The sequence below is a fragment of the Sebastes fasciatus genome, chromosome 9 (assembly GCF_043250625.1).
Source record: "Sebastes fasciatus isolate fSebFas1 chromosome 9, fSebFas1.pri, whole genome shotgun sequence".
In the NCBI taxonomy this organism is placed as follows: domain Eukaryota; kingdom Metazoa; phylum Chordata; class Actinopteri; order Perciformes; family Sebastidae; genus Sebastes; species Sebastes fasciatus.
In genome coordinates this window covers 18,437,922-18,450,206 of record NC_133803.1, presented here as the reverse complement: position 1 = coordinate 18,450,206, position 12,285 = coordinate 18,437,922, and the positions used below count along the sequence as shown (strand labels likewise).

At 40.7% G+C, this 12,285-nt stretch overlaps 1 protein-coding gene across 4 annotated transcripts in view; it reads right to left on the bottom strand.

The window, feature by feature from the left end:
• col21a1 (collagen, type XXI, alpha 1) overlaps nt 1-10,443 on the bottom strand; it is a 28,664-nt gene extending 18,221 nt beyond the window's left edge. The window contains exons 1-6 of one of the 4 annotated variants that reach the window (XM_074646391.1): nt 10,262-10,420; nt 4,248-4,375; nt 3,548-4,108; nt 2,339-2,504; nt 2,036-2,258; nt 807-977 (exon numbers count right to left, since the gene is read on the bottom strand). In XM_074646391.1, coding sequence (XP_074502492.1) covers nt 807-977; nt 2,036-2,258; nt 2,339-2,504; nt 3,548-4,108; nt 4,248-4,344 — 1,218 coding nt within the window. In that variant the 5' untranslated portion in view covers nt 4,345-4,375; nt 10,262-10,420. Of the gene's footprint in view, nt 1-806; nt 978-2,035; nt 2,259-2,338; nt 2,505-3,547; nt 4,109-4,247; nt 4,376-5,741; nt 6,024-10,261 lie in introns of those variants that run through there. The other 3 variants (XM_074646393.1, XM_074646390.1, XM_074646392.1) reach the window with 3 other exon arrangements.
• Between the last annotated feature and the right edge of the window lie 1,842 nt (nt 10,444-12,285).

The window sequence follows — 12,285 nt, the reverse complement described above, 5'->3', positions numbered from 1 at the left end:
TAAAATCGCATTGTGGTACTTTCAGAGGTCCAATTGCAAAAATCTGTTTCCAAATACAAATGTGTTTATCTAGACATGATACTCCTCACATAAGTGCATTCACTCTGTTAAATGGAGTAAAACTACATTATCCCTATAACAATGGATCAGTACACGCAATAACATTCACTGCCAAGCTGCGGCTCATGTTAATATCCACAGCTATAATGATGTGTCAACATTAAAGTCATGAATGAATCATGGTCTTTTCCTACACCAATGACAAACTTGGCTAATTGCTTACATATGTGCCTGAAGTATTTAAAATGGTGCCATTGTTTCATAATACAAAGTGTTACATCATATTAGGATAAAAGGATGTATTGTATGTTATCTTCTTTTCCCATATCGGTATCATTAAATTATAATGTTGTGTTATGTTTGCAGGGCTGTGTTTGCATTGAAACTGCACGCTATGTAGCCTTCTGCAGAGCAAATTACAACACAGCGTAATTATGATTTATTACAAATGCAGCATTTATGGCGCAAAATGTGCCAAATGAGACAAATAAAACAAATACCTTGTGGCGGAAAAGGCTCATTTTTGCCAATGATTTATTAGCCACAGATTTAAGCACGTCTCCCAGGAGGCACCAATAAACTATGTGATGCTGGTTAAAACATACATCAGTGCTGAGTTTGCTCAACTACTCATTAAACAAACTGTTCCCTCTTTCTATAGTCAAGTTGGCGTACTGCCGGATTACTTTCCTGGGAACCAAAGATGTGTTTTATGAAAATAAGGTTGTTGATGTTAATAAACTTACTGGCACTGTCGTTTCCTTTCTGACATATTTTCCAACTTGGGTTTTTCCATTGATGAAAATACCGACAGGGGGCTCCAAGGGTTGGGTTTCAATTTCCAGGTCATCAACGTAAAGAGTAACATCCTCCTCGGTGACCAGCAGTCGTAACTGGTGCCATTTCTCATCAAACAGCTTATTTTGACATAAAACAAGAACAGGGAAAAGTCATTAATACAATGGTACGTGCTTACAGTGTGCTGATAAAGACATTAAAAAAACACTCTCCCCTGTAGGGAGTGTAGACATTGCTGTAATTGTTCAGAGCAGGAAGCAAAAGGAACAAATCATCATCCATCTATCTATCTATCTATCTATCTATCTATCTATCTATCTTTCTATCTATCTATCTATCTATCTATCTATCTATCTATCTATCTATCTTTCTATCTATCTATCTATCTATCTATCTATCTATCTATCTATCTATCTATCTATCTATCTAGCTAGCCTTGGTGTAGCGCAATTATTTCATCTTTGACCTTGGTTGCCGCTGACCTTTCAAAGCGCAGCCACTGAGATAACAGCTGCAACTGTTCATGCTGCCTAGAGACAGTGAATGAAGTTCCTTGCGCACTTTTCGATAGCATATTATACCTGCGCTGCACTTTGCCTCTGCAAGGCTCCGCACCCTACCTCTCACCCTACCTTTTTCATCATGTTATGGCAGCTTAAAGTTTGAATAGGCTTCTGAAGCTCTACAGGCTTATACAAGCCGTCTGGATGTGTGAATAGGAGGATTAAGATGGATTGATTGCATAACAGGTATTATGTCTTTGAATACAATTGAGTACCTATATGTCATACAGAGAGTTTATAACATAAATGCATCAATAGAGGCTTACTCCAGCAATTTAGCATTGCACTTTCATAAAGTTGGGGGACTCACAAGAGACATGTAGTTCAAATCAAGGCAGAGGCCGAGATATCCTGACTTTCAGTTTCTTGTAAAAATGCTGGATCCTACATTTCCCATAGTGCAACTCAGTGTGTCTCTTTGATTGACCCTCTCTGCCTGGTAAACACCCACATTGTTATTCTCTCAGACTTAACAAAGCTCCTACACAGCCACAGGAGACATTATACAACTGTGTAGTACTGTTTTTGAAAAGTAAACTGATCTTAATGTGTAAAATCAGTGGAGTGCCCTTTTAAGACTATATTTCAAAGTATAAAACACATTGTTACCGTACCCTTGCTGTATGTTGTGAGAATGTAACCGTTTGCGTTCCACTTGCTGCACTCGTGGTGAACATGATGTTGCGCTCCACTCCATTTAGAGTCACCGCCATCTGAGGTCTCCCATCATGCGTCTGTATTCTCCACACATCCCACTCCTCTGTTGCCACTGAGCCTTTATACCTCAGTGTGGCCACAAAAACATATGATGGAGGCAGGCCATCAGGAAAAAGGGTCCTGGATGACCAAATGTAAAAGTCAGTGAACTTGTGAATACACCGCTGATGATGAAGAAAGAATAAAAGCAAGGCGATTACCGTGTAGCTTCACTCAAGTCGACACGAGATGTCACTTCATAGGCCTTGGTGCCGTAATATGTCCCTTGTGTCTTCCTTGCTTTTTTAGCCAAATTTAAATGTAACAGAATATCGAAACCCTTCTCATCGCGGGAGTCTATGGGAATTCTTGCTTGACAAACCGTCTCTGCAACAGACAAACACAGTGAAATAGGAAAATAGACAAACACTGAAACTGATATCGCTGATACTGTCATGAAAGTAATATCTGAACTAGGGCTGGGTATCTTTTAAAAAATTACGATGCCAGCACCAATAGAAGTACCGCTCCACTCAAATCGATCAGCACTTGCTCCAAAAAAGAAACAAGCTGTATTTTAATTAGGGCTCTAGGCTACCGAATGTCTTTTTTCTTTTACATTCAAAGCTTCTGTTGAGGTTTTCGGATGAAGCTTTGAATGCAAAAAAATCCTTGAACAAAATTCTCAATTTTGAATAAAGGGATTGATCGGATTAAGATATTATTAAATCAACTTTCTTTAAGGAATATAACTCGTCAGTTTTTTTTTATTGCTGCTAGACCGCTACATCAATAAACTACAGGTGCGTCCTTTGCGGCGATTGGGAGAAATTTTTTTGACCGCAGTGAAAATGTTTTTTTTGAAAGGCTTAACGCCAACAAATATGGATTGAAGCATATTTAGTAGAATATTTCATTAGATAAAAATATGTTGTGAGTTTTGGAAAAGATTACATACAGTATATCTTTTTTCAATAACTGTTGACTTTTGGACTTTACAACACTCTGCAGTTATTGGAAATGTTTGGATCACACGAGTCTGAAACAATCCTACACAACCACCGTGTGCAATACAGAGATACATTCTGGGCTTGCTCGGTCGTGCTTCAAACTCATGGTGTGAGTGGTACCCGGAATCAAATTGGAGTGGGAGATAAGGCAACACTTATCTGATCTGCGCTCTATCCAAAATCCTTCTGCTCAGACTTGCAACTCGCTCACGCTCCACTCCACTCACATGCTCTGACAAATAGTCCTTGGATTGATTGCAGGAATCGTTTGAATGGAGAAGTTTCGATACTACTTGGTACGGGGTTATTTCTTAGATACATTAAAAGATATCAAGTACCGATACCCACCCCTAATCTGATCTCATAATATTTGAGCAGAACAACACTTTTAGCTCCAGACACTGATCAGCAGTTGCTTACCTTCGCACAGTTTCTGTCGTATGACCTGTATGATCCTGGAAATACCTTTGTAGTCCTCAACAGAAAAGACATAAGTTGAAAATGGCTTGTTTGCAATGTCTTTCAACTCGGCCACTTCTGTCTCTGGTCCAACACCGATGGCAAACAGAATTACTCCTTTTTTTCTTGCTGCCTCTGCCGCTTTCAAAACCTCATCTTGAGACTTCCCATCTGTGAGGACGACAGCAATTCTGGAAATCCCCGCCGGGCCACGCTCAGACAGGCCAAACAGTTTGTCTGTAGCAAACTTAATGGCTGTCCCTGTATTTGTGTTTCCCCCCATGTACTCAATGGACTCCATCGCTTTGATGAGGTTTTTGGTAGCGAAGTGCTTCCCCAGAGGTATTTCTAAAATGGGGTTATCGCTGTACTGGACGACTCCAACCTGGGTAAACTTCTGTCCAATGTTGAAGCTTGTTGTTATGTTGACGAGCCAACGCTTTACTATTTCAAAATTGACATCTTCAACACTCCACGAGCCGTCTAGAATAAAGACCAAATCACATGGCGCGGTCCTACAACCTGAAGCAGACAGGAAATAAACCATCAGCAGTGTAAAATAATGGTTTCAACAAATCCTATCTAGTTTTTATTTTATTTTTTAATGTATGGACAACAAGCATAACAAAGTGTGAGAAAATGAAGACAGAAGCACTCTTACTTCTTATGTCTTCATCTTGAGCTGCACTAAACAAATGGAGAAGCATGAAGCACAGGCATCTTAAGACACAATGCATGGATGTCGCTTTGTAACCCATTATGCAGCAGTACCAAGTTCCAATTGTGCACCTACAGGGAAAGGGAAACACATGCTTTGTATTGCAGGGAAAAAAGAAAAAGGACAATGCAAGCATTTGTGACATGTGTTTCCTGTATTATTCTTGCCTTGACAGAAGTTAAACCCTCAGACTAATTTATTTTTCCGTTATTGAGATGTTTGGCCGCCATTTATTCTGGCTCGTCCCCGCTCTACAGACTTCAAACACGAAACTATCCCACTACCTGCAGTTTCACACATGCGGTAATTAATTATAAATGATGTGTAATACCTTGAGGTACATGAAAATTAGGAATTAATTCAAACAATAAATGATTGTGTACACGTGTGAATTAGCAGCATTTGTGCATTGAGGTAATGGTGTCTCTCTGGATGATGCACCAAAGTTCAACCTAAGTGTTGGATGAAGGTGATCTGATTAAGCTTTGTGTGAATGTGTATGACTCAAGCATGACAGCAGGAAGTCAATGCATACATTCACACTGTAATCATTTGTTTCATTTTCAAACATTTTCCACATTCATTTTAATGTCATTAGTTATTTTTTGTTTTGAATTGGACATTTTTCATCATCTGAGCTATGCATTTTGCAGAAGCCTGGCTTTTAGTACAGAGGAGTGTGCCCATACAGTACAAGCTGAGTTGGTGCAAATAATACTGTATGCATTGCACTTAAGTCAAATCCCAAGTCAAGCACAGAACAGACAGGACAGTCCATTTATTGTTTGTGGTAAGTAAATCTTTATACGAAAGGTAGAAATAAAATTGGCAAATGGCTGCCAAATCTCAAAATAATGGAGAAAGATGCTAATCTGAGACAGAACAAAATAATCTGACTATTTATGGTTTAATCAACAGTTCCATCAGAAAATGTGTATTTCTTTCCTTAAACTGAATTCTTTGATTTTTTTTTGGCCACTTGGGTGCTGTGCAACAACATTAACATATTCTCACCTTATAAAGTTAACATGTTAGCAAACAGTTGCTTATCTACACATCCAGCAGACAACATTAGTATTTATTTGAGTCACATGCACCTGGGGAGTGTTAGTCCAATATTGACTCTCCTTTTAGCTCTGTTTTTGGTCTCTACCAACACCTCAGAAAAATATCTGTTTCTTTAGCTGCTAAATGCTCCACTATGTTCACCAGCTAGTCGTTAACTTTTTTTGGTGCTTGGCAGGAAGTGTAACAGGGCAGGTAACAGTGGCTTTGTCAAAGCTATTGCTGAAAACCGCCGCAGGCAGTTGTCACTGGGGCTATCAAGTGCAAATCCCATCAGCCCATGTTTGCTTTTTCCTAAGTGATTTTCACTTCCTACCTCCCACTGCCGCCATAGACACCGCTGTACTACCCACAAATCCCTAATTCACTTACTTGTGCCACAAAGTTATACTCCGAGCTCTGCATCCAACCTCCATGCGGCGCAATCTAGCTTTCCAATCCTACTACTCAGCCTCAGTACACCTAAAAGCATTTTCCTTTCAAGCCTCATCCACCACATCCTCACATGGCACTGTCAGCTTTACTAAATAAACAATTCACTGAACTTCTGACCACAACTACCCTTAAACCAGTGCTCACTGTTTCCTGTGGGATTATCAGCTGTTTCCTCAAATCTGCTGCCATTTGCCAGTCTCTACCCACCCTTGGTCCAAATACAACACGTCTGCCCAGAAAAGCTTCACTCCTACACTTTCCTTCCTCGTGGATGAAACCAATTGTAATACCTTCCTTCCCATCAGCAGATTAAGTATTTTTAACCAGTTACTGTCACGTGCTGCTAAAGCAGTTACAGTAGTTATGTCAACAGGTGTGTCATTCTTGGAGTAAAACTATTTTACACCCTGGCAAAATGTTTCAAAACATTGGCAAGTCTGAACATATGGGAAACTGACCTTTTTTGGAAGATGTTAGTGAAACAATTTGTACAATATGATTAATCTCTTTTGGTTTGCTTCAATACCTTTCAATTCCCTCCAGCTCTTCTTCTGTATTTTTATTAATTTATCCACTCCCTTGTGCTGACGTTTTGCCCTACAACCATTCTTCACCTATATGATTGACTCAAGCCCTAAAGGCTCCTCACTCTACACCTGCACAGCAACATCCTTGCTGTGTGGCTGAGTGCTGACTGTTGAAATGCTTCTCCTATACACTCCAGGGATTCAAAACAAAGATGTAGCTGATGTCCCAGAATAACCTCTGTGTTATATGATTGTCAGATTAAATGGTGGTATTCTGAAAGTTCTCATTTGTCAATACACTACAAAATAACTCGTGAGGATTTTCCTGATCTGGCGCCACCATCAGTAAAACAAACTAGCAGTGGTTTTTTTTTTTGTATTTAGTAGCTAATACAACTTGATTACTGTCAGGGAAAATTGTGGTTGTGGATTTTTAGAGGAAATCGTGAAATTTGGTATCAATATCTCAATGTAGTACCAATTCATGTGACCCAATGATTTTGGTGATCCCCTGACTTTTCATCTAGCGCCATCATCAGGTCAAAATTTAAATTTGTTCAATACTCTGGTTCATGACTAAATACCTGCGAAACAAACATCAAACTCTGCTGTACTTTGTGTTTAATGCTAATGATTGCATGATTTAATGAAAATGTTAGCATGCTAATACACCAAACCAAGATGGTGAACATGGTAAACATTATACCTGCTAAACATCAGTATGTTGACATCGTCATTGTGAGCATGTTAAAGGGATAGTTTGTTTTGAAGTGGAGTTGTATGAGGTTCTTATCCATAGTCAGTGCATTACCTACAGTAGATGACGGTCGGCGCGCTCGCAGTTTGGAGAAGCAGACAGGATTTACCGCACAGAAGCAAAGCAATGTGCTGCTGTAGACGGGGCCGGCAGCAAAATGTAATTTAGCCACCTAAAAGAAAGGCTCACCTAAAAAAAAACAATATCAATTTAAGTGTACGCTATATTTTGAATATTTCACCGCTTTACCTTGCCGTGAGATGCTCTCACCAAAGCCACCAGACTCCACTGAAAAAAAACTTATAATTTTACCTCGCAGAACACGGGAGTTGCTGGTCTACCGCTACCTCGATTGGTTAGTTTGTTTGTGCTATTGTTTGACTTTGGTGAATCCGAACTAACCAAAGTCAAATAATAACACAAACATAACTGATCAAGGCAGCGGCAGACCAGCAACTCCCGTGTTCTGCATGGTAAAATTACTGTTGTTGGTTTTTTTCCAATGGATTCTGGTTGCTTTGGCGAGAGCATAGATAGCGGCTTCAGTTTCCCGCTGGAAACATAGACTGTATAGCTGTCTCGGGGCAAGGTAAATCGGAGAAAATATTCTAAATGTAGCGTGCACTTAAACTGATATTTTTTCTTTTAGTTGACTAAAGTATGTTTTGCTCCTGTGTCGGTATTCCTGGATGTTTCTCCAAGCTGGGGCCACGCCAACCGTCATAGGTAATACACTGACTATGGATAAGTACCTCATACAACCCCACTTCAAAACACCCAAACTATCCCTTTAACATGCTGACATTAGCATTTAACTCTAAGCTAGCAGGGCTGTAAACTCTTGTTTGCACAACCCTAAAAAGGCCATTTTAAGCCATTTGAACAAATGACCAAATCTGTTGTGTTTCTGATGACAACAGTCTTGGCACCAACTCAGAAATAGCAAACAAATCCCACTCAGATTTTTATGAAGCAATGTCAAGGCAAGTGCAACACATGGCAAAATGCAGTTTGTTCTCAACATTGATTAATGTCAAATACAAAACAATGACATGTTACAAACGTGCTATTTATTGTATTTCGCAAGTTCATTTCAGTAACAGGTGAACATTAATATCACTGCATGTGCTGCAAACAACATGTAGCATTATAGTGGAGTATAATGATGTTCATGCTCAATGAATTAGAGATGAAAATGGCGAAACAATGAAGAGAGACGTGTTTACATTGTGCATGTGAGCAGAGGGTAGACATTTTATGTATGGCTGCTCTATCAAATGATCTTTTACAGTAGTTTCCAACACGTAAAAGAAAGAAACTGCTGACATCCTAAAAGGATGCAGTTGCAAATGAAGACCAGATACGCTGCATACAGTAGAAGAAGCAGGACTTGTGGAAGGAATTTGATAGGAAGGAACCGTAGCTATTTCTGATTGTGACACGTAAAGGTCAACGAAACAGTGGCTAGGACATAACCTTTGGCCTCCCAAATGCTTTTTATTCCTGCGCAGCCAGAGAGGGGTCACACTCTTTAACATGACTGCATTTTTCCACCATGTAAACTCAGCGTTGAAGCAACACAGTGGAAGGGGGCGTCAAGCTGCCACAGTTGTGCAAGCCGTTTTCTTCATAATTTTTCCCCACTAGAGAGCTGGAGGAGGTTGTTGGAAAACCCCCTCATTGGCAGCGTCCAGCCAGGATGACTTTCCCCTCGACTGACTTTCCCCAAACGGACTGTTTCTACACCTCTGCTCGAGCCACATGGAATTCATTTACACCGTCAGACAGTGAAATTCCGGCTGTGGACTGTGACCAAACACATGTAGTTGTGATGATGAAGGAAAAGCAACCTTCATCCAGGAATAAAAACGCCACATTACGCGTGCTATGCTACGATGCGTAGAGTTGGAATGCATGCATAATGTAGCAGAATTAACAGGTGCACTTGTGTTGCAGGTTAGTGCCAGACTCCATTGATCTCTGATGTTATTGGGGCAGCACAGACACTTTGTAGCTCCAAGTTTTGGTGATTGAATGACAGAATTGTAACTGTGACTTTCTAGCTGTGAATATAACTACCACATGGCTGAGTCAGTTGCAGTACTTTGCAAACTTGATTTATGTGAGACTTAGTTTATTTGCAGTTAAGTTCCAGCTGGATATGTCGTTCAGGAAGCTGCTGAACAAACGATTTCTCCAATTTCACCGGATAACATTTCACTTGTTCAGTGTGGGCGACATTGAATCGTCACACTGGTTTTAAAGACAGCATCAGACCACATATTGTGTGCTTAACAAGTGCAAAAAAGACTATTTGTTTTGTACCCATACTTTATGTAATGCTACTGCATGCTTTAACTCCACTTGACCTGCTGAAGTTAAACTTATCTGCTGTAAATTTGGCAAAAGGAAGTTGTTCCATTCCAGAAACAACAACTGCTATTCGTGCTGAACAGTTGCCAACATCAGGGGAATTTATTGCTGCCAAACTCTTCAAGGAACAAGGGGAAGCCAAGCCCTATCAGTTGTTCTCCGTAAAAATCTGTTCAACTAATCCAAGCTGTTAAATAATGTCTTGTAAAACGTCAGATCATACGGGTTCCGATATTTTCTACTCTAGTCACAAATGATTCTTCATGCAATGCTCACATCTGTATAAACTGTATGCGTACAGTACATGCAATGCCACGGTGCACTGTGCAGTATGCTTGCACAGATCCAAGGAATATGAAAGAAAAATCCTTTTTTTTACGAGAAGTGAAATGGCCAGGAAAAAAATCCTGAGCTGATTCCATTCATTCTTTGCATGGCAGTAGCACAAACAAGGGACTGATAACTGGGCTTAATGTCTTCAATATGCAACTGCGGCAGCACAGACTCTCGGACACTTAAGTAAAAGTTGACACAGTGCAAAAACTGTTACTAATCTGAACATCATAACCAATGACAAATAAATTAAATACACTAAAATCCCAACAGCTTCACTTTAATGATCAAAAACTGCCTTCATAGATTCCAATATTCTAAATGTAACTGTCTACTGATAAAATAAATATGACATAAAATATCAATGTGCATTAAAACACACCCACAACTTGTTTTTTTTAATTTCTAAAATTCAGAAATGCAATAAGTTACATCACAAAAATGACACAAAGTGAGCAAAACGTTACCGGTAAGCGTCCAAGCCCTTGTGTGAGTTCCTGTTAATCCTCTCATTGAGAGCCAGTGATCAATACTGTTCACGGCGCCGGGTTTACAGAAACTGAATTTAGGGAGAAGTGCACATGTTTCTCTGCTGAATGAAAGCCTGCCCTTTCCAGCAGCTCTCTCTCCGTCTCCTCTGTTTCTGTCCTTCTTCCTCTCCACCGCCGCCCCCCCCCCTCACTCCAGACTTTTACTGGCCTACAGCCACCCTCAATTATCATGGGTGGAAAGAGAAGCAGATAAGGAGAGCATGAAAATAGTGCAGCAGACAGCCCATCTCTGACAGTCCAAAAGGAAAATAATAGTAATGAGCACAGCCTCCTTCCAAGTTTTGGGGGTTTGGATCGTGTGTGGGTTGCTAGGGGCATAACCAGAGAACATGGAGTTTTCTGGATGCAGGACAAGCACCGGATCAGCCAACAAGTTTTAGTATACTGAGGCACGTATACTGTACTGCTCGTGGTACCTTCAGCAGGATCTCAAGTGCTCAGCGATGCACTACACTACTCCTTTGTGAATTCCACTTCATCACCCGAATGGACAGCAGATTATGTTCTTACAAGTCAGCAATGAACAAGGTGTGAAACGCTACTGCAGTGCTGTTTCTGCATGAGCAGCTGGAAGTGGTTAGAAATGCAGAGCTGAATCTGCTGTGGAGCAGGCAGATCTCAGTTTGATTCACTGTAACAAGTTTTATCATGTTTGTACTCAGTGGCAGCCTGCTCTGCATCAACTGAAAGCAGCCTCAGTGTATGCAGGCTCTCCTAAAGGCTCCAAAAACACTGATCGTGACCTCTGTACTGTAGTTTTAAGTGATTCTCTGCTCAGGTAGACATTACTCTTCTATATCTTTACATAGCAAATAGTTGTTTGCTGCTATGTTAATGTTCTGGATATCATATAGAGCACCTTTAAATGTAGGACTTTTGCTTAAAATGTTTTTTTTTAAATTGGGTATCGCTATTGTTACTGAGGGCTAGAATAAAGGACTGCTTGTACTGTCTGGCTGGTGCTGGCAGACTCTACTTTAAAGGGTTTAATTAGGTTGAGCAGCAGTACAGAACATGGGCTTGTTGGTATATATGCGTGGTTCTGCCAAAGAAAATACACGGTTCAGATAACAATGCAAAAGGAATTATACAGTACATACATACTTTATATATACTGTACATCCCTCTTAAGGCATAGATTGCAGGATTCTCCCTCCAAAATGTATAGACTCATACAAACTATCTCTGTTAAAGGGACTGTTTGTAACTTCTTACACGTATAAATCATTGTGGGTCGGTGTCTCATGCGCGCTCGCGTGTGGCTATGCTGTTCAGACAAGACTCCAACACAAACTACACGGACCGCAAAGTTATATCTAGTGAAGCCCGTCTTGCAAAACAGTGTTGGCCGCGGTCGGAGGACGCGGGGGAGCCTGTAGCTTGGGTCTCCAGGGCCGGAGTCTATGCTGTACTCGGCTCCTCTGCCTGCCTGCCTGCCTTCACTCACACCGCGCTCGTTCTCACTTGCTCTTTTGTTTTGAGCGATGTTCGTTCATGTCTATGTAGAGCAAGCACAAGCGCGAGCAACAGGACGCTGACTTTCGTTGACTTAACGGCCACAGGAGTCGCTGTTAACAAGCAATTTCTGATTCTTACATATAGTCCCTTTAATCATCACACTAGTGTGTGTCTGCAGGGGCATTGCCCACCGCCTGCATTTCTTATTTTCGGTGTTTGGGACCCCATAACCATACCAAACACCGGTAATTGACAACTGCGATTAAGATTCATCAATCAACTACCCTCCTATGCATCCACAATATCAACTGACAAATCTTGCATACCCCACCTTTAAACCCACTGCATAATCTCAACTAACTGTGGCAGGAGGAAACAACGCACTCACTACTACAGACACGAACAGCATGTAAGAATACTACTCATTAATATGTGGAGCAAAGGCGCTACGACAGTAATACACAGTGTTATCTAGCAGGTGC